The sequence below is a fragment of the Schistocerca piceifrons genome, chromosome 6, assembly GCF_021461385.2.
Source record: "Schistocerca piceifrons isolate TAMUIC-IGC-003096 chromosome 6, iqSchPice1.1, whole genome shotgun sequence".
NCBI classification, from domain to species: domain Eukaryota; kingdom Metazoa; phylum Arthropoda; class Insecta; order Orthoptera; family Acrididae; genus Schistocerca; species Schistocerca piceifrons.
Window position 1 is genome coordinate 579,425,852 of NC_060143.1, and position 24,096 is coordinate 579,449,947.

The 24,096-nt window shown below is 41.9% G+C and overlaps 1 protein-coding gene across 1 annotated transcript in view; it reads left to right on the forward strand.

Moving 5' to 3' along the window:
- LOC124803467 (probable cytochrome P450 4aa1) overlaps window positions 1-20,982 on the forward strand; it is a 217,173-nt gene extending 196,191 nt beyond the window's left edge. Inside the window, exon 6 of the mRNA XM_047264657.1 lies at window positions 15,519-20,982. Coding sequence (XP_047120613.1) covers window positions 15,519-15,959 — 441 coding nt within the window. The 3' untranslated portion in view covers window positions 15,960-20,982. The remainder of the gene's footprint in view (window positions 1-15,518) is intronic.
- The last annotated feature ends 3,114 nt before the right edge of the window (window positions 20,983-24,096 follow it).

The following is a 24,096-nucleotide window of genomic DNA, read 5'->3' on the forward strand; positions in this document are numbered from 1 at the left end:
CGATTGTTGCAGTGATTTTCTCAAACAATTTGATGGCGTCTTAGCACATTCCTGTAATAATAGAACATAAGTATCAAAAATCGGTTAATATACTAATGCTTTAGTGTACCTACGTATTTTCAGACAGACTATTTTCTTATTATCAATCGGTTGTTTTAAAACAGATAGCCTAAGCAAGTTACTGAGGTTACGTTCGGGCAAAGTGGCCACTTGGCCGCTTTTCCCTGCCAGACGACTGACCACTTCGCCCGACTGGACGAAATTACCCTGATTGTTGTCTGAAAACGACAATACGTAACTACCAAATACATAAATATATTGTTCCCAAGGTTAAAATATAACGTTTTACCAGCACTATAGCAATTAAATGTCGCAATACATACATTGTAAATATACGCAATTGAATTGATCATTTACTTTCCATCAGACGTATAGAAAACGCAAAATATGTCACTGCAGACGAATGCGCCCATCTATCTCCACGAGACTCGCCGGCAGTACCAAGGAAGTCTCTTCGAATAGTTTTGAGTGTTCTCTACTAGGTTGCAGCACTCTCGAAGGGAATTAAGCAAGTGGCTACTTTACCCGCCCTTGCCACTATAGCCGTCCATACGCTATATACGATCAACACCTGCACAACACCACTCCATCACACTTCTGGCGACATCTCCGTGCTGCTTTCGATTGTGACCCGATGCTGGACGCGGTACTATGAACACAATGGATGCTTAAACTTCTGCTGTAACTACAACTAGCGATGTTTACACATGGGTATGAAACTTTCGACAAACAAATCATGCTAGCCAATGGTACGTTCGCTGCCATCCGTCACCATCGATTAATAAACAACCAGGACGATGGCACAGCAGGCAGTGCACAGCCATTAACATCTTGAATGCCATCCACTGCCAGCTGAGCCAGCTCAACGCGGCCTGAGAATGACGTCACACCTCACTGTCTGGCTCCAACACACTGCAGCATGAACATCTTGCCCCCACCATGGGATAAAGACATGCCTGACGACAGCATCTTCACAACTGTCATTCTGCTGGTTTATACCAGCACCAGGCAGACAGCTTGAAAATGTAGAAAACAATATGAGTTCCCAAACGCGTTCAGTGGGCTGAAATAGGCATTCAGCCGGCTTAACACAACACAGTCGCCCATCACCCTAGCATGTCCCATAGGCTCACGTCACTTCCATATCACCTGTGGACAGACGCTTCTTCTTTCAAGACCTAACTACAAAACAATTCTTCCTTGGGGATACAGGCTCTGATATCAGCTCTTGGTACTACCACAGAACGCCCGCATTTGAGGCGTTGTTGACTGTTACTCTACACTCGGCAGGTGACTCGGAAATCCCCATCCACGGCACCACCTTGCCCACTATTCAGCCCACACCGTATTTACAGAGCACCTGGACATTTTATGCCATAGGTGTGTGGGCCTGTTAGTAGCATGGACTTCCTACACCATCACAAACTTTCGCCCAATACAGTGCACACAGCGTCAAAACAATTAACGCCCATTGTCTTCGAATGAGGAGAGCCTGTTTTTAGGTCATTATTACAAAGTATGCTACTCCAAACCAGCAATGGGCTTTTGTTGTTGTAAAGCAAGTTTTCCATAAACAATTAGTACCGTTGTTATCTCTCTGCTACAGCTATTCAATTGAAGACTGTTAACAAAAAAATGTTCATATGGCTCTGAGCACTATGGGACTTAACATCTGAGGTCATCAGTCCCCTAGAACTTTGAACTGCTTAAACCTAACTAACCTAACGACATCACATACATCCATGCCCGAGGCAGGATTCGAACCTGCGACCGTAGCGGTCGCGCGGTTCCAGATTGAAGCGCCCAGAACCGCTCGGCCACAACGGCCGGCCTGTTAATAGAAGTGGAGCACTTTGCAGAGCCTGCTGGTTATTTCTATCGTTATTTTTGTGGTTTCATTTAAGATAAGTATCACTGTCGTTTTCTGGCGGCTGCTTAATTTAATACTGTGATATTGTTTGGTACTTATGAAGGCGAAAATAGGTTATTACGTTTTGTCTCCCAGTGCATGAAAACTTGCTGTCCTCGTTTGAGAACAGTGGCCATTTCCGTGCTAAATGTTATTCGGTATTCTAAGATTTCTTTGCCATGGCTCGCCATGGTTTTAAAACTGTTGAAGAGGCAGTAGAATACTTGTTTTCTGAAGAAATAGAAGCAGAGGTAGTAGCTCTGCCTCCACATGTAGATGAGCAGATTGATGACGAAAATACTGAAGATGACTAGTCACAAGCAAATACGTATGTGAGCGATATTGTAGGTACTACCGAAATTTTACGTGAGACATTCCTCATGTTTCTTCTAAAAGAGACCGTAAAGAGGAAATTAAGTGCTGTGATTAGGTTCCGAAATAATTTCCTGGTTTAGGGATAAAATCTCATTGTCTGTTAGATGAACTGAAAGAAAATATGTATGGTTTCACTTCCATAAAGGTTTTAGAAGAAGTTGTAACATCAGTATAAAGTAAAGTGAAAAATACGATAAGGAATGTAAAAATAAAATATATTTTTCAGTTTTACCAGAGGAAATTCGTGTTTGTTGGGTTCTTGATCTTTACTGGCTATCATAAATTGTCCAGTGAAAGAGATTATTGGTCTGAGGAAGATCATCTCGGTGTTCAGATGGTGAAAGAAGCGAAGAGTCGTAACAGGTATCTTGGATTGAAATCTGTAATACGTTTCAACGATAATGAAAATGCCAATGTAAACAAGAGTGACAAATCTTTCAAAACAAAACCATTAGCAGGGGCTCTGGTAAAAAATTATCAGACGTGGGGAGTCTTTCGGGCAAATCTGGCAGTTGATGAAATGTTTGTGAGATACTGTGGACGTCACCCATAAAGTAGTTTATCAGACTGAAACCTATACGCTTTCGATACAAACTTCCGGCCTTATATGGTCTTGATGGCTACTGATACGCTTTCTTACTGTTTTGCTGGAATGACCAGAATGATGTCAATGCAAATCTGTCACTGGGTTCCAAAGCAGCTTTGCAAATGCTGTCCTTTGTTGAAGAGCCGAACAGTTACAAAGTATTTTTGACAAATACTTTACTAGTCATGACGTGCCGAACCAACTGAAGGAACAGGGATTCCGTGAAACTAAAAGAGAGAGCAGAACAAGGAAGTGCCTCCTACCACCACATGATGTCAAGAAAAATGAAGAAAGGGGGCATTTTGAGTTCACATTTGACAGAAGAATGTTCTGGTCATAAAATGGAATGACAACAAGTGCGTTACACTAGCAACTAATTTTGACACTGTGCTTCCTGCTGTCAAAGTTCAACGTTGTAACTCATCCCACAAAGAAAGTGTCAGTGGTCCATAACCACGTGCATTGAATATATACAAACATTTCATGGGAGGCGTCTACATAATAGAGAAACATACTATTGAAGGATGGTAAATATAACTGTTGTGAAGGAATACCTTACATTCAAGAGCTGCAGTGAAGGAACTTCTCTTTCAGTGAAAGAAGTCAGACGACAGATTACGAGAACATATCTGGAGAAACGTCATCAAATGAGATCAGCTAAGGGAAGACCAACAAAACTAATCTCACCTTCAGCAGTAACGTACCAGATATACAGTATGACCAGGAGGTACAGAAGAGTGAAAAGTAAAGACGATGCCAGTACGAGAAATGCAAAGAAAAGCCGAGAAGATATTGTGGGAAGTATAATGTTATACTCTGCATGGAATGCTTTCGGAAATATCACATTACGCCTTAATGGAATTTCAGTTTTGGAGAATTTTTAGGAAAAAACGTTTGTAAATGTTACTTATTATAAAATATACACATATCACCAAAAGTTTTGCATCACCTCGGTTCCGAGAGTTCCGGAACCTGTATAGAAAATTATAGATCAACATAAAAATCATTTCCACCATTTTTACTGCTTACGAAAACCACACATTGCATGTTGTATCACCATACAGCAAGACCCTCGGAGGTGGTGGTCCAGATTGCTGCACACACCGGTACCTCTAATACCGGAGAGCACGTCCTCTTGCGTTTATGCATGCCTGTATTCGTCGTGGCATACTATCTACAAGTTCATCAAGGCACTGCTGGTCCAGATTGTCCCACTTCTCAATGGCGATTTGGCATGGGTCCCTCAGAATGGTTAGTGGGTCACTTCGTCCATAAACAGCCCTTTTCAATCTATCCCAGGCATGTGCGTTAGGGTTCACGTCTGGAGAACATGCTGGCCACTCTAGATGAGCGATGTCGTTATCCTGAACGAAGCCATTCACAAAATGTGGACGATAGGGGCGCGAATTGTCGTCCATGAAGACGAAAGCCTCGCCATTATACTGCCGATGTGGTTGCACTACGATCGGAGGATGGTATTCACATATCGTACAGCCGTTATGGCGCCTTCCATGACCACCAGCTTCGTACGTCGGCCCACATAATGCCACTCCAAAACAACAGGGAACCTCCACCATGCTGCATTCGCTGGACAGTGTGTCTAAGGCGTTCAGCTGACCAGGTTTGCTTCCAAACACGTGTCCGACGATCGTCTGGTTGAAGGCATATGCGACTCTCATCTGTGAAGAGAACGTGATGCCAATCCTGAGCGGCCCATTCGCTATGTTGTTGGGCCCATCTGAACCGCGCTGCATGGTGCCATGGTTGCAAAGATGGACCTCGCCCGCGGACGTCGGGAGTGAAGTTGCGCGTCATGCAGTCTACTGCGTACAGTTTGAGTCGTAACACGACGTCCTGTGGCTACACGAAAAGCATTATTCAACATGTTGACGTTGCTGTCAGGGATCCTCCGAGCCATAATCCGTAGGTAGCGGTCATCCGCTGCAGTAGTAGCCCCTGGGTGGCCTGACCGAGGCATGTCCTCGACAGTTCCTGTCTCTGTATATCTCTTCCACGTCAGAACATCGCTTTGGTTCACCCTGAGACCCCTGGACACTTCCCTCGTTGAAAGCCCTTCCTGGCACAAAGTAACATTGCGGAGGCGATCGAACCGCGGTATTGACCGTCTAGCCACAGTTGAACTACAGGGAACACGAACTGTGTACCTCCTTCCTGGTGAAATGACTGGAACTATACAATTGCAGTCTTTCTCGGTATTCCACTGATCAATTCTTCTCGGGTTATCAGCCGAGTGGGGGCGTCGTCTTGTCGCAACGTTTCAATGAGTTTCATACCCAATGGCGAAGATGATGATTGGTACGAGACTCATTGAAATGTTGCGACAAGACGATGCCACCACTCGGCTGATAACCCGAGAAGAATTCATCATGACTGGATCTGGTTGGCTGTCGGATCCCCTCCATCTAATAGGGACTGCTCACGCATGGTTGTTTACATCTTTGGGGGGGGGGGGGGGGGTTAGTGACATGTCTGAACAGTGAAAGGGACTGTATCTGTGATACAATACCCACAGTCAACATCTATCGTCAGGAGTTCTGGGAAACGTGCTGATGTAAAACTTTTTTTGATGTGTTTATAATAGTTCTGAAATGTTATTTTAAGTTTATAATTACCGATACCTATATCCCTTGTCATTTTTCGTAGTAAGGAGTGCAATGACAAAACAACTGCCAAGGGCCCAGCGTCCTAGCATGAGGACGGCCAAAACGTTTCGCAAGTAGGCAACAAGTGAACAAAATTTCTTCATATTTCCATAAATTAGGTTTCCAGAACACAGTTTCCGAAAAATGCAGAATATGTATTAATTATAAATAAGCTGAGCGCTAATGGGTTACTGCACCACATTACCGGGCCTTGGATTCAAAGATGATTCTCTAAGACTACAACCAATACGCCTTGGTCTGCCAGATGCGTTTCTGCTCGTAAGTCTATGACAGAAATAGTCTGTTAGTGCATCTCCACTCAAAGACAGAACATTGACTGCTTTGAGGAAAATGATTACTTCACAACGAAAATTCCTACCTCTGCCACTGCATCAATATGTCGGGAGCCGAACATGTGACAGCAAACACACATATACAGAAGTCGTTTCACAATGGCCAGCCACAACAAACAGGACGCCACCCCGCATGGCATGTCGCAGCCACAGCCCAGACTTCATAGGCATTCTGCCGTACTACACACAAACGCCAGAAGTCAAGAGTCATGAGGTGCCCCCCTCCTCCTCGCCACCTGCCTCCACAGCGGGTCAGCTCGAAATTTGCCACAAGCGGCAATTTTTTCCTTCTTTAAGTTGCATTATGACTATTAGGGCCTGCCATCTTATTACTTTATGTTGGCCGTAGTGCTCCACACAAACCTCTTAGCCCGTACCCATGGCCACCACCACACAGCAAAATTGCGCTAGCAGTTGTGGCCACGGGCACTGTTGCCCGTGCAGCATCACGTGGAGGTGACACTACGTGGAGTCCTTTCGACTGCACTTTGGTGTCATCTTTTATTCACTTACAGCCATTACACTCATTTTTTGCAGAAAAAACAGGAATTTTGAAGTAGGAAATTGTAAATTTGTGGTATAATTGAAGAAGAGAACAAAGGAAGACAGGAAAGAATAGATACCCCTTCACCAACACCACCAGAGGAAAGGGACTTGGCATTGAAATACAAGTCCAGTTTTCGCATGTGGTCCTGCTCATTCTAGCAATTATCCACATGAACATCCCTCTTCAGGAAAACTCGATTTGTTCAGTCCATGCAGATCTACTCTACATCAGAGCTGTTTGTTAGAGTGCTATATCAGCTGATGTGTGTTAGGTTACATAGCAACTACTACTATTAGGTTGGTTAGTAAACAAATACTGCATGGTTTTGGAACAATATACTGCCTCAGTGTAATTTTTTTAAGTTATATACTGTTCCTACATAGCTGTAGGAGAAATAACAAACCACGACTAACGTATTATTATTCTTGCAAAAACTTTTATGTAGAATAAAACTAGACTTTTCTGAGTAGTGGACCCATTAATTTTGTATATTTAGGTAATATGCCTGCTCTGTTTCTGTTGTGTCTTTCACTGCTTGATTTTGATTTCTTATTTTATATAAAACTTATATTACATACATGTTATTACATTTACAAAAAAGTGTCCATTTATGTAATTACTTAAGGGGACATTTATGTCCTATGCCGCCAGTGTTAAATTATCGAATTTTGTGATGTATTATCTTGGAAACGTTTTAAGGTGTATTCAATCAACGAAAATTGTAAGTTGGTGAACTTACAATTTTCGATGATTGAATACACCTCTCTAGATACACAGAACTAAAATTATTACTACTATTGTATTGTGGGGCATATTATCTTTTTTTCAAACACTCAATTTGTTGACAGTATTTTGTAAATAAATGAACATAAAAACAAAACAGTTAAGGATATTTTAATTATTCTAGTTGCATATGTGTTGAATCTCACACTTGGCATGCTGTGAAAATTTCATGTCTCTATCATCAGGTCTTTTTTAGAAAACGGGACATTTATTGCAAAAAATGTAGTTAAGAGATATTGAGGTTTAAAACTTTTTTATTACAAATCCTTATACAGACTTACATTTCTGTGACTTTTATGCACTAGAATTGCCCTGGCCCATAGTCGGTGTCTTCTTCAGTGTCACAAAAGCCCAGTGCTTGCCTCTTCCATTTCTTTCTTGCTTCTTTTGTCATTTGCTGAGCAGTTAACTCTGCTTCACATACACGAAGCTCATCCAGTTCCCACAGTCCTTCAGCTGTGTTCTGTCCAAATATTACCCCTGACTTCTCCAGAACCTTAAGTCTTCCGTAGTTCCCACCATTAAAAGTTATTACAGCATCAGACACTGCTAACTTTAGAGTCATGAAGTCAACAAATACAGTTTTAGGCACACGGGTCCACGCAACATTATTGAAGGACTCATTCACACTCTGGGTCCCATGTAAACACTTATTTAGTAGCTCAGTATTTTCCATATCTCTATAAATAGGTTTGATTCCCATAATATCATTACATTTACCACTGTCACCCGTTTCTAAAGTTACTTTCCTTTTCGATGCACTAGGGGGCGTGGTCACTTCAGAAACATTATCGTGGTTTCCATCACCGCCAGGACAATTGTTTTAAAGTTCTTCAGAGGAAAATGAAGGTCTCACATATCTGTTACCCGCAAATTTGCGTTTCTTGAAGTTACTTTTACACTTAGTCATTTTATTTACGTACAAAAATCAATAGAAGTTAGCTTACTACAAAAAAGACCGATAATCACACTACTTTCAACGAAAGCTAGCATCAGAAACAAAGGACTGATTTGTTTATTCGTAATGCCAACTTCTGAAACGTAGCAGTAAGCACAAAACTAAGCAATTCCCAGCCTTGTATACTGTGTGGTTTCCAAGATATGACTGCTCAACTGTGGCAGTATATATGTAGCTGTGAAATTTGACAGTCACACATCAACATTCAAAAGGTCTCACAATTGTTTAGGTACAGGTTTAACACGGATTCTAGAACAATAGCTATCAATTGACTGTTCTAATTGCTCTATTTTTCATTAGATCTATTCATAATAAGATACAAATTGCAATTTTTTATTAATGCGCACATGAGTAGTAGTGCATTTTTAACATGTTTTACGTTACGTATAGTACGACAGTGTTGTCACTGGCACTCATACCATCGTCAGTACTGGATCTACTCGAGCTATCTATGTTGGCCTGTCTTCGTCTTCTGCGACTTCTGTATTGCTGAATCTGTTTGTATAAGTCATGTTCTGCTTTTGAGATGTTGGCATTGCATTCAATTGCCTCTATCTACCTGAATTCCTCAGTGGACAGTGTAGAGAGCTGTTTCAGCTATATGTTCTATATTATTACGTAAGTGCCTGTATCTAAGGCATTTCAAAAGGAAGCGTTCTGGGGAACCAATTTCCACACATGTGCAACGATCGCTTTCTGAAGGCGACATGTGCTGCGAATGCGTGGGATAAGGGCCATATCCAGCCTCATAATAAGACATGGCTCGGCTGAGGTTGACATGGTGCAACCGTAATATTTTGGTTTTCTCGCATTCCTCAGAGGAGTACACACTTCACATCGCAGCAGGGTGGTGTTATCATCAATGATGACAAGTCACAACTGCGTCAGTTGGAAGTAACATTTCTTGGTCACTTATGTTGTTTCCTTGAGATTCTCAATTTTTATCCCAGACATCTCTCACATGTTGCCGAGACTGATTTCTCTTACAGATGCCTTGTCAGCAGTGTAAGACGAAAATCGACTAGACAGCCTAGATGTCTGAGGCATTCGGTAAAGCAGACAACAATTTGGCACGAGACATCTCTCTCTCTCTCTCTCTCTCTCTCTCTTTCTCTCTCTCTCTCTCTCTCTCTCTCTCTCTCTCTCTCTTCTCAAGGACTCCAAGTTTTTTCGTGGTGTACACGGCTGTCAGTTTCTAGAAGACATCGAAGGACCTTTGGTTACAATTTACACTGACCACAGGCTATCAGAAATGCCTCTGAGGATGCCAGCCCTCAGCGGTGCAGATTACGAACTTAAGGCAGCTGCGTAATAGAAAGACTCCATTATCATGGACCTTCTCAACGATATTGCTACAAAGTTACAGATCGAACATTGCAGTCTGCCTTCCACTAATAAGGCACTGTTGTGTGATGTTTCTCAAGACAGACCACAGCCCATAGTTTGCTCATCATGCACCAAGGTGTGTTTGACAGACTACACAACCTTAGAGACCTGGGCTTCAAAGCATCACTGTGATTAGTGACAGCCAGTTTAGTGTGGCTGACATCAAGCCTGACTGATGTCACAAGGCGCAGAGTTGCCGTACATGCCAACTTTAGACAGTATTGGCCATAGTCAACCACTACTCAGATAATTCCTAATTTCCAAGACAAGATTCTGTTATGTGCAATTGGAAGTTGTTGGACCGCTTACAGGTCCTGGGGGATTCCGTTACCTACTTTCAGTTATCAGTAGAATGTCTCATTGGGTTGAAGCAACTCCCCTACATGGCATCACCCCTCACCCCCAAATCAGGTGCATGGACCTTTTTGGAGACCTGTATCATTCATCTTAGCATGCCTTAGTTGCTCATGAAAGATCAATGCCGCCAGTTATAGTCATGTCCATTCAACGTCCTGTGCTGTCAGCACAGGATTACACACACATGGACAGCAGCATATTATCTGCAGAGCAATGGCATCATAAAGAGGTGGCACAGGACCATGAAGACACCCCTAATGTGCCACACTGGCTCGTGGACTGAAGCGCTGCCCTGGATTCTCCTCAGTATCTGCACCTCATATAAAGAAGACTTTAGTGCCTGCCTAGCAAAGCTAGTGCATTGGGAACCACTAGTCCTACCATTTGAATTTGCACACATATTACCACTGGCCATCAACAGGACTTACAGCACTCCCACAACGCACCTGTCAGCACATTCAGATGATACACTTGCTACCTCTAGCTCACCACACAACCTCCAAGGTATTGATACACAAAGAGCTCTCTATGGGTGAATTCATCACAGTGAGGGATGACATGATTCTGGCAGCCCTGCAGCTGGTATACACTGGGCCACATTGGGTATTCCAGTCTACATTGTGTACTCCAATGCTGGCCTCATACATTTTTTATATTGTTTTGCGGCAAGTTCATGACAGTCTCGCTCTCCCACATCAAGCCAATCTGGGTCCTGCAAGATTCTCACGTCACATCCCCAAGATGACATTTTGGTCAAGACTGCCGTCAACCGAAACACGTAGCAGCCTCCTACCTCAATAGGAGAATTGTGACTCAATGGCCAATCTCCTGCTAATCTATCATCACCACCATCACTTTTGGCTTTGCTGTCCAGGTCATGCTACAGCTGCCCATGACATCCGCAGCAACACCTGGCGCTGTACCTGTGGTGTCACCGCCAGACACCACACTTGCTGGGTGGTAGATTAAATCGGCCGCGGTCCATTTAGTACATGTCGGACCCGCGTGTCGCCACTGGGTGATCGCAGACCTAGTGCCACCACAAGGCAGGTCTCGTGATACGAACAAGCACTCGCCCCAGTTGTACGGACGACCTAGCTAGCGACTAGATGTACGAAGCCTTTCTCTCTCATTAGCCGAGAGACAGAATAGCCTTCAGCTAAGTTAATGGCTACGAACTAGCAAGGCTCCATTAGCCTTACAGTGATTGTAATTAAAGTCTCCTGTGTATAGTCAAGAGCGATGTACCACAATGATTGATTAAAGATAAGTATTAATCCAGATACGTACTTTTCTTCATAGCATTAATTACGTAGCCTGTTCCAGTACTTCACGCCCGTCTGCGTTAGTCTAGCGTGCATTTTCAGCCATCTCGATCTACAAGGTGTTGGCCCAGCTGCCGACACATCAGTACCATGTCTACAATCTATGCATCAGTTACAACAACCAATCGAGAAATGGTCCAAACATGTCTCTCAAGTGCCAGCCACGAGACGACTGGTCAGGTGCACCTGAGCCTTCACCTCCTCACATACCACTGTATTCAGTATTGTACTGGAACAACAACATATAAAAGACACAGCCCCATGACAAATGGTCCCGCCGTGAAAGAAGCTGCCTCTATTCGGAAGCAATGTTCCACCTGAATACTTTACTACATTGAAACTCCAAAGACACTGGTATAGGCATGCATATTGAAATACAGAGATACGTAAAGAGGGAGAATACGGCGCCGTAGTCGGTAACCCCTGTTTAATACAACAAGTGTTTCGCGCAGTTGTTAGGTCGGTTACTGCTGCTACAATGGCAGGTTATCAAGATTTAAGTGAGTTTGAATGTGGTGTTATAGTCGGCACACGAGCGATGGAATACAGCATCTCCGAGATAGAGGTGAAGTGGTGATTTTCCCCTACGACCATTTCACGAGTGTATCGTGAATAACAGGAATCCAGTAAAACGTTAAATATCCGATATCGCTGTACCCGGGAAAGGACTGAAGAGAGTCGGTCAACGTGACAGAAGTGCAACCCTTCCACAAATTGCTGCAGATTTCAATGCTGGACCATCACCAAGTATCAGCGTGCGAACCATTCGACGAAACATCAACGATACGCATTCTCGGAGCCAAAGGCTCACTCGTGTACTTTTGATGACTGCATGACACAAAGCTTTACGCATCGCCTGGGCCTGTCAGCATCTACATTGGACTGTTGCCGATTGAAAACATGTTGCCTGGTCGGACGAGTCTCACTTCAAATTGTATCGAGCGGATGGATGTATACGGATATGAAGAAAGCCTGATGAATCCATGGACCCTACATGTCAGCAGGCGACTGCTCAAGCTGGTGGAGGCTCTATAATGGTGTGTGGCGTGTGCTGTTGGTATGGGACCCCTGGTACATCTAGATACGACTCTGACAGGTGGCACATACGTAAGCATCCTCTCTGATCACCTGCGTCCATTCATGTCCCTTGTGCATTCCGCCGGACTTGGGCAATTCCAGCAGGACAATGCGACACCCCACACGTCCGCAATTGCTACAGAGTGGCTCCAGGAATACTCTTCTGAGTTTAGACATTTCCGCTGGCATGAACATTACTGAGCGTATCTGGGACGCCTTGCAGCGTGCTGTCCAGAAAAGATCTCCACCCTCCGTACTCTTACAGATTTATGGACAGCCCTGCAGGATTCATGGTATCAGTTCCCTCCAGCATTACTTCAGACATTATTCGAGTCCATGCCACGTCGTGCTGCTGCAGTTCTGCGTCCTTACGGGGGCCCTACACGATATTAGCCAGGTATACCAGTTTCTTTGGCTCTTCACTGTATATTACGTATATGAATTCAGTGATTGGCTTCTGGTAAGAAAAATTCGGCATTTAAATTTTGAAACGTGAAGCTGTTCGGACGGATTTTCATCTGATTAAACATTTGCTTCTCTAGAAGAAACCTCAGAGAAGAAACGATATCCACTGTCGCTGTATCTGTAGGGGAAGACTTAGACATTACCATGTAAAATGAGATTGAAATCTCTGTGGAATTTGACATGGACGCAGAAAAACTATAATGAGAGCCGCATACTGAGAAAGAACAGGGATCAAACCCCTCATACTCCATCCCGACTTGTTTAACCTTACGCACAGTAGTACAATGTAAGATTTTTGCATGTGCAAAATTTTTTGTACACTGCTGCCACGTCTGTAACAGGACGTAGTAATTGCAAGATTTTCGATCGATGCCTGAAGATCAATTTTATTTTGTATCTTTTTACCTGGTCATTTGCCTTACCCAACTCAGAGCCACGGAACTGCAAAAAAAAAAAAAAAAAAAAAAAAAAAAAAAAAAAAAAAAAAAAAAAACTTTTTTTGCTGCAATTCACAGACTTCAGAAATGCTGAAGTTTTCTGAAAAATATTCACTGATATTTTGAGAATTTCTATTAACTTCCGATACATACCAGAGAGTATACATCTACAACACGACCTTGACATATCAGTCATGTATCGTCAACTGAAGCTTAAGCTTCATCAATTAAAAAGTTAATGCCAACAAGAAACCAATAGGCATAGGCCTAGAAATGCAGTGTCGAACCTAACTGTCTGTGCTGCAGAAGAAATTATGACACCTGCTGGAGGGTGTTGCAGCAGCGGTAAGTGTGCCGAGAGTCACAGCTTTATGTGGCTTACGTGGAAGGTACTGGTCAAGTTAACAACTTAGCATACACATACACAAAAGTATGAAATTTGGCAATGGTCGACAATCTCGATCAATGGAATTTTTAAGGAATTTACTAAATAACATTATAGAATAAAAACATCTAAATTCATTACAAATATAGTAAAAGTTGTGGAAATTCTTTATAAAGGCACCTGTACATCAGGTGACAACTTGCTTGTCTAACTTTACAAATATGTTTTTTAAAGATAAGAGTAAATCACATTTAAGGAATTTCAATCCACTTTAGTTTTCCTGTTCTTCGTTGTTACCTTATGGTGATTCGTTCTTGAGGTCACTTCAGTTATTGGGTGATCGTTGTAGCCATTGCTCCTGAAGACCTTGTGTAGTTGGCTCTGCTAATGGGTCAGGTTAACGGATTTTGATATTTGTTGTTGCATGATGCGCCAACATCTGCATAATAGAGACGTTGTGTGCTGACTGATGTTGGCTGATGGCGTGCGAGTAAAAATCCATGTGCGGAGGTTTTCTGTAGACACTGTAGCCAATGCATCGAATTTGTTTGCTACATGCAGGAACATCGAGGAAGGGTAAGGCAGCAGGATCTTCTTCTACTTACTTTGTAAACCCGAGTTTTTAGGATTCCCTCCGAATCAGATTAAAGGAAGGCGTCAAAGCAATCCGTAATTGTGTTCCTAGGCTTGTTACCCATAGATACGGAAATCCTCGCAGACGCAAATTAGAATTCCTGTGGGGAATACGATCTCTCTGCGAAACATTAGGACCTACTGAGAAAATTTAGAAAAACAGTATTTGCGACAAATTGCAGGGCAATACTTGTACGTCTTGTGTAAGGCCACAAACTTAAAAAAAGAGAAATCACGACTCATATTGGAGCTTATTCACCGCCGTTTATCTCTAGTTCCGTTTTCGGTATTGAAACACGAAAGAAAATGATTAGCAATGATCCTAAGTAGCCACCACCAAGGTCTTGCGGAGTATGTACATAGACATAGATGGCAAGTAGAAACTGCCTCACGTTAAACAAAGGCAGTAATTTTTTGGACGATTTCTTGCGATTTTCGAGACAGTTTTGACGATAATGTGTCCTCCAAAAGCTAGCAGTGAATTTAGGAAATTAATAAATATAAACAGACGTATTGAGAAAATAACATTGGACCAGAAAGTACACTCTAAGAAGAATAAGAAAAAATGACGCACCATGAAGGAATTATCTGAATGGGGTGAAAACCGGAAGGTTTGATGTGCATTTACAGTCAAACAAATTACTGCAATTTCACAAAAATTGGACTAATTATGGCCAGGGTCCTCGAACTAGCAAGATATTTTGATGATCTAAGATGGTAGTTGGACAGAATAAGGCACAACATCCCGCAGGAGGACATTCAACAACTCTATCAATCAACAGCAAGCTGAATAACTGCTTCCTTAAGGACCAGAAGTGGATCAACGTATTATTTACTTGCTCAGTTTGTGAAGTTCTTTTTCTTGAATAAATCATCCAGTTTTTATGAAATTGTAATCATTTGTTTTTCTGTGCATGTGCATGACACGTACCGATTTCCATTCCATTCGGGAAGTTCCTTGGTAGTGCATCATTTTTTCTTGCCTAATAGTGCACCTGAGACAGGCAACCAAAATTAAATGTTGCATCGCGGGTGCAGTTGATGTAAGATGGATTGCCTATCTTAGACTGCACGAAATAATTTCAGAGCCAGTTTTACTTAGCTCACCCTGTATAAATGCATCTAGTAAAATGTTGTTGAGGGGAGGTCACGATACCGACGACCGCCTGCACAGCCTTTGATCGGTACCTGCTGTACGTGTCCTCTGTTGTGCTGGCAGGAGACTGGGCGGCTGTTCACGACGGTGCCCTGCATGCCGTACCTGGTGGCTGAGGACACACCGCTGGCAGGCGGCCGCCACGTCGCGCCCCAGGGCAGCACGGCGCTCATAGCCTACTACCTGATGCACCGCCACCCCGAGCTCTTCTCCCAGCCGGACAAGTTCGACCCCGGCCGTTTCCTGGAGGGCGGCAGCGCCACGTTCAGGAAACCCTACAGCTACATCCCTTTTGGCATGGGCGCTCGCAAGTGTATTGGCAGCCGATATGCAGTACTGCAGATGAAAGTCATCCTAGCGACGGTTCTGCGGCGCTACAGAATACTTCCCGGAACGAGCAGGGAGGAACTGGAAGAGAGTGTGATCTCATTATCATCTCACCCAATAACAGGCTTCAGAGTTACTTGTATCCCACGAGAAAACTTGCCCTCCAATTCAGTGTAAGAGAGGACTGTATTACTTTTTTTTATGCAGCCCACCAAGGATTCCAATCCTGCGCCAACCTTGTCAGAGTGTTACTTGCAACCTACATCCTCAATTATTAGCTGGATGTATTCCACTCACTGTCTTCCTCTACAGTTTCTATGGCCTACAAATTATTTTCAACATTCATCTCTAGCACCACATGCCAAATGATTTGATTCTCTTCTGTTTGAGTTTTCTCACAATCCATGTTTCACTACCACACGACGCTATCCCCCAGACGTACACTCTCAGAAATTTCTTCCTCAAATTAAGACCTGTGTTTGATACTAGTAGACTCGTCTGGTCCAGGTATGTCTTTTATGCCACTGCTAGTGTGCTTCTTCAGCTCATGCTCCGTCCATTCTCGGTTATTTTGCTCCCTAGGGAGCAGAATTCCCTAACTTCATCTACTTCATCATCACCAATCTCGATGTTAAGTTTCTCGCTGTTCTCATTTCTGCTTCTTCCCATTGCTTTCGTCTTTCTTCTGTTTGCTCTCAGTCCATATTCTGTAATTATTAGACTGTTCATTCCAGTCAACAGATCCTATAATTCTTCTTCACTTTCACTGAGAATAACGATGTCATCAGGAAATCTTAACACCAGTATCCTTTTACCTTGAATTATTTAGTACATTCTTGAACATTTATTTTATTTCCATCATTGCCCTCGAACCTTTCTTTTATTTCCATCATCGCCCTTGAACCTTTCTTTTGTTTCCATCATTGCCCTTTCTATGTAAAGTTGAACACACATTTAATACTAGCACTTTATTCTTGGTCTTCCAGTCTTATAGTTCCCTCTTGGCTCTTGTTCAATGTGTATATTACCCTTCTTTCGCTGTAGCTTACCCCCATTTTCCTCAGAATTTCGAAAACCTTGCTCCTTTTCACGTTGTCTAACGCTTTTTCCCGGTCGACAAATCCTATAAAAGTGTTTTGATTTGTCAGTGCTTTGGTTTCCATTACGAGCCGCAACATCCGAACTGCCTATCTGGTGCCTTTAGCTTTCCTGAAGACAAACTGATAGTCGTCTAACAGATCCTCAATTTTATTTTCCATTATTTTGTATATTATTCTTGTCAGCAACTTCGATGCCTTAGATGTTGAGCTGATTGTGCAATAATTCTCATACCAGCCGGTTGTTTCAGTCTTTGGAATGGAGTGGATGATATTCTTCGAAAAGTCAGATGATATACTGCGAGACTGATACATTCTACACATCAACGCGAATAATCGTTTTGTTGTAAATTACCCCAGTGATTTTAGAAATTATGAAAGAATATTATCCACCGTTTCTTGTCTTATTCGATCTTAAGTCTTCCAAAGATCTTTTAAATTCTGATTCTAATACTTGATCTCCTATCTGTTCTACATTGACTCCAGTTTTTTCTTCTGCCACCTAAGACACGTCTTCACCCTCATACAGGCATTCAGTGTACTCTTTCCACCTATCTGCTCTCTGACTTGCATTCAGCAGTGGAACTCCCACTGCACTCTCAGTATTACCATATTTGCTTTTAATTTCTCCAATAGCCGTTCTGACTTTTCTGTATGGTGAGACAGTCCTTCCAAAAGTCATTTCTTTTTCGATTTCTTCACATTTTTCAAGCAGCCATTTCTCCTTAGTTCTCCTGATGGCACTAACTATTTCATTCCTAAGTAACTAGTATTTCAGGATTCTTGAATATCCCTGAACATTTTTGTACTTCCTCCTTGCATTGATCAAATGAAGTATTTCTTCCATTACCCCTGATTACTCGCAGTTACCTTCTTTGTACCTATGTTTTTCTTTACAACTTCTGTGATTGCTGTTTTGAGAGATTTCCGTTTCTTCTCAACTGAACTGTCTAGTGCCTACTGAGCTATTTCTTATCGCCATATCTGTACACCAGCGACTTCAAGCCTGTCTATTCGTTCCTTAGTACTTCCTTATCCCACTTCTTTGTGCCTTGATTCTTCCTGACTAGTCTCTTAATTTTTAGACTACTCTTCATCACTATTAAACTGGGTACGTCTACAATCGAGCATCTGATTTTGGAATCTATGCCTCACCGCGATGCAATATAACTTAGCTCTTTCCATATCTCCCAGCCTCTTCCAAGTATATCTCCTCCTCTTGTGATTCTTGAACAGAGTATTCGCTATTATTAGCAGAAAGTTATTGTAGAGCTCAGTTCATCTTTCTCCGCTCTCATTCTTATTGCCATGTCCATATTCTGCAATAATAGTTTCTTCTACTCCTTCCCCTACAACCGCAGTCCAAACCCCCATGCTTATTACATTTCCATCTCCATCTAATTACTGAATTACCTTTTTAGTATCCTCATGCCCTTTGTCTCTTCATCTTCAGCTCGCGAATTCGAGATGTATACCTGAAATACCGTTGTTAGTCCGATGATACTAGGCCTCTCACTGAACTGTTCACAGTAACTCTCGCTCTTTCCTACCTTCCTATTCACAACGAATCCTACTCCAATTATACCATTTTCTGCTACTGTTGACATTACTCTATATACTCATCTGACCAGACGTCCTTGTCTTTTTTCCATTTCACTTCACTAATCCCAACTATATGTAGATTGAAACGTCGCATTTACCTTTACAGATTTTCTAGCTTCCAAAAAGCGTTCAAACTTCTGATATTCCATGCCTCAACTAACAGACCACTATCCTTTCGTTTCAGGGTCACCTCTCTCTTGGCAGTTCCATCCCTGAGATCCGAATGCGGGCCTAGTCCAGAATCCTTAGCCAATGGAGAGATCATTATAACACTTTTTCAATCACAGGTCACATGTCCAGTGCATACATATTATGTGCCTTTAATGCAATGGTTTCCATTAGCTTCTGTATTCTCATGCCGTTGATCATTGCTGATTCTTCCGCCTTTGGGGACAATTTACCACCCCAAGGATAAGAGAGTGCCCTGAACCTCTGTCCACTGCTCTGTCCTCTTTGACAAGACCGTTGGAAGAGTGAGGATCACTCCTTATGCTGGAAGATATCAGCCATCGTTGCTGATGACTTATATTCAAAATTTAAGTGGCGCTGCAGTTCGAACCTGGGACCGAGGACGTTTTGATTACCAGTCAAGGACACTACTTCCTAGACCACAGGTGTTGGAAAATTGTGTAGCTGCAAAATTTCAGCCATCCTTTAAGTTTTCACAATGGACGTCAGTGGAACAGAAGGGAAGGTGACATCACCTTCAGTGGATGGTATGTTCATACTAGATAGAATATTACCACTTGGTCACTTCACTTAGCCTGACGTAGAATGGTGAAAGTGAGATTATGAGATATCACCTGTGATAGAACAAAATGGAATATATTACCAGAATTAGGGAAACTTGTTCAAACAACTTATGGTTCTTCGCCATTGCATATTATACCCTGAAAAGAGCTGCATTCCCATAACACAGTGTATACAGCAAGGTGACCAACTCTCCTATATTTCCTGGGATTTCCTATACTATAGCAGTTTTTTAATCCCTTCCGGTCTCTTTATTAACTACCTGTTTCACCTATATATTTCATCACTGACCATTGTTATAAATGTTAATCCTGGTACCTGCTATCGACATTTTAAATTACCCAGCGGACAGATCTGGAATAGTTTTCATATAATTATCGGTAGTATTGACAACATAGGCTTTTTTCTGTTCATGCTTCTGTGGAAAGAAGATATTTTGTCTGAAGGGAATATGAGGAGTGGAGAAAGAATGACAAGCTATATGTCTAGAAGACTCATGACAGGGGGGAGTATTTACTTGTTTCTCAGCCAGTACTGGTAACTGTGGATGCTCTCGCCTCTTACTCATCAGCACCAATTGTGTACATAACACATGGAAGTAACAAGGAATCACCGAAGTGGCTTACAGATACATTCATGTTCACACCCACATTTTACATTATTTGTTTCTCAATTGACTCACACAGCACAACATGTCACAAAGGTTTGAAACAGCCAGTACTGGTCGATTGTACAGGAAGAGTTCTGCAGTTTCTGTAAATATGTGCTTGTGGGGTAAAAGACCTGCCAGGTTAGCCGTTGGCACTAATGTGCTTCATCCTGGACTCAGGTAGGTGCACAGGCTTGGATCGAATCAGCCTGGCGGATTCACGATGAGGGCTGGTGTACCGGCCAGCCTGGATGTGGTTTTTAGGCGGTTTTCGACATCCCACTAAGTGAATATCGGGCTGGTCCCTCCTGCCTCAGTTACATGGCTCGCAGACATTTGAAAACGTTTGCACTACTTCATGGCTTACACAATACACAGCGAGTTGGGGTACTGAAATTCTGTCACGGAGGAGGGGGGGGGGGGATGGGGTGGCGATAGGAAGGGCATCTGGCCTCCCTCTGACACTAATATCACTAATTCCATCGCAACAAGGCTGACCCTGCATTGAAGTGGGACAAAGCTCCAAAGCAACTAATGTACTTGTAGGGTAAACCTAACGTATATATGCAAATTTGGTAAATATTATTGTGGTTACTTTTGTGTGATTCATGCTGTGGAAAAATAATTTTTTTTTTTTTTGGATGAGATTCGATTCATTTTTCATTCCATAGACCCAAAAATGAGGGAATTCTCTTTGCATAGGTTTTGGCACACTGTTCTTGAATTAACAAGACAAATGAGTCTTATCACATGCTTTAGCAGCCTAAAAATTTTCTCTTGGTTTGTGGAATTATCCCAAAATACGATACCATATCATATAACAGGGTAAAAGTAAGGAAATTACGCTAGTTTGTTATATATTTATGTCTCCGTCATCACCTATTCCAAGAAAGAGGGACGCAGCTGAAATTTACTATGACTAAATCTCCCTTAAACATCCCTTAAAACGATGTTGCTCATCTTCCTTAAAACCATGGTCAAATATTGATCACCACAGTGTACAGAAAACCGACACATGCATGCGCACGCACGCACACACACACACACACACACACACACACACACACACACAGAGAGAGAGAGAGAGAGAGAGAGAGAAGAACTAACGCCAATCACACAATAAAGATGAACAATGTCAGAAGTTATCGGTACTGAACGTTAATAACTAACAAGTGAGCAAGTAGCATTAACTCTGTCCCTCTGTTTGGAGCCCTATTGTCTCCCTCATAAAAACAAGAAAGGACTCCCCCTTAGTTCAACGCCAACCACACAGTTAAGATGAATAATGTCAGAAGTTATCGATACTCATTGTTAATTACTAGCAAGTGAGCAAGTAGCATTAACTACGTCCCTCTGTTTGGAGCCCTGTTGTCTCCCTCTAGATGTATAGGCTATGTAGTTCTTTCTCAACCCCTCACATTCCTTCCACACTCTGTTGTTTGGAACCCTGCTCTCCCTGTCCTCAAATGACGGAGGGACAGAGTTAATGACATTTACTCACATGTAGCAATAAATATTTGCCATCGATAACTGCTGACGATGGTTATCATTGATTGTGTGGTGACACTAGTAGTTTGCTTTGAATGTATAGTTTGTCTTTCTACATTTGACACATTATGGTTCTTGCTAGATGTAGCCCTACCCACAGTGAGTTTAAATTTCCTAGCATGGTGCTCTCCCATTGTAATTGTACCTTGAAAATAATATGTCAATCTGTACAGATATCAGTGGTTATCGAACTATAACAGTCCTTCTTAGGTTTATAACACTAAATTTCACATCACCGTATCAATATTCCCACTTTGCCTCATCTCTTGTTAAAGCTGGAACAGATAAGAAATGGGTTACCTCAAGATAGTTACAAACATTTTAGTAAACATGATTATTTCATTTTAACTTATATGTTGTCGAAAAAGGTATAAGTATGAAAAAACACTGCAGCTCCTAATTACAGCGCGTAAAAGAAGAGAGGAAGTGTGTGAAGGAGACAAGATCCCTTTCTAAGCAAACCATTATCATTTGTTCCACAGACTACGTTTAAGTTTTACGACATTGTGTCACTCCACTCCACTGGCAAATTTATTTGGGAAAAAAGGTGGTATCCTACACCCCCTTGAACGGCGTAAACACAGTTTATCGCCTAACTTGGTGGCTTCATTCAACATGTAGTGATTACTGTCTGTAACACACACACCCGTTTCTTACTAACATGTACTGACACTAACAAATCAATCATCTGTTTACAAAACATTGTACAGAATTTCATGCTACATGTATGTAAGGTCAAGATAACAAACGATAGTTTTACTTTTATTTACATGGTTACTCTCTTTCGCTCACTTTAGATCTGCATTGCTATACATTCAGTCTCTATCATCTCAATTCACTATAAATGTTCATAACACGTATTAGTGTCCACGTCACTCATTCTCTTTATGTTCCTTGACGCTTTACATTATTTGAAATTCTGCGATAGTACTACTTCCGCTGCAGTCAGCTAAACAACCAAGTTTGTGGTACATGATTAGGAATGTCGCCAGGCACTTACGTATGACGGAACAGTGAGTTGAGTGTAGCTGCACAGTGCACAATGTGTTCCTGTGTGGCCCGTGCAAGATGATACCACAACGAAGAGCCCATTGGCACCTAGAATTACGCACCATAGACCACAAGTGGTCAGCTGCTCACTGGATGTAGTTCATGTTAGCACTCGACCCTGTCCATGATAAAATCTTTACTTTCACGACCACACCACGACGGATACACATTCACAAATCGGTTTCTCACACTTTTCACTCTAGTTCCCATATAGTAATAATAATTAATTAGTGCATCTGTAAAGTTGATTACTAAACATATCACATGTAAAGTCTGCCAGAAAGATCCAGTTCCACTCATCCACTTTGACCCATGATGTCATCAGTATAGTGGAAACGTCTACGTCCAGCATATACAAAATGGCGACGATATCATCACTACATACACATGCAAACAAACACGAACGAAAATAAAAACGACACAAGAACATCTCACTCCAACGATAAATAGGAGGTTTATGGCCTCAGCAAGCTAAATGTATGACAACACAAAACACTTTGCCATCAAAAAATAAATAAATAAGTAAAATAAAAACCTTCAACTTAACAACGAAACGCTACAGCTACAAAACCAGCAGCTATTGTACAATTCAGTCGACTTTATATCTCAAATCAATCTCACAATACCAAAAAAAGCACACCCATAATTCTAAAAAGGGGAATTGGCCATTTTCCTTGACTTATATAGCTCAAACGAATCCTTCAATTCCAAAAAACCAACACCTATAACTCCAAAAAGTGGGACCGGACGTTTCCCTTGATCACTTCCTCGAGTGAGACATAACACTAAATTAAGTGCAGTCTCTTTTTGTATGGCCAGGGGCAGGCAAACTTAACGTACTGTACATATAACACATACATGACATACAGAAAAAGGTGTAGGGATCAAAACCACTGTTCACCTTGGCGATAGTGTATGTTCAGGTAGTGTATACAGGGAGAAAAAATGTGTGCGCAGCTGTTGAATAGTATGACTCACTTGTCAGAGTGTATAAAGGTGTATACATAGCTACATATGTGTACAGTACCAAGTTTGTGTGTGTGTGTGTGTGTGTGTGTGTGTGTGTGTGCGTTTTGTGCACACCATGCGTGTGAATAATGTCGTTTTTTTCACGTCATTTGTGCTAGATACATCGTTTTCTGCACACCATATGTGCGAGTGCACGACATTTGTGCAAGTTAAACTGTTTTCTGAACACCATGTGTGTATTATCTGTACAGTAGGTTAAGTTTCACTGCTGCTGTCCATATCAAAAGAGATCACATTTAGTATAGTACTATGTCTCACAGGAAGAGCTGTAAGCAAATTTTCCATATCAAAGTGTAGCTACAATCAACTGTGCCATGAGTATTCTAACAATGTCAAGTGTAGTTAAAATGCATGACTCTTCCACCTGTGTCATGAGTATTCTGCGCTATTGGAAGAATAAATCTGTTTGTAAGCTTTGGAAGCGGTATGAAAATGTAACCATAGTGACATAGTGTATATATACATATATATTCCCATAAATTGTCAAGCTCCTTTTTTATAGATTGTATACAGTTTTTGTTTTGTACTTTCTTTTTCTGTGTATTATGTAAAAAAAATGTAAGCATATAATTTTCCTATGCCAAAAATT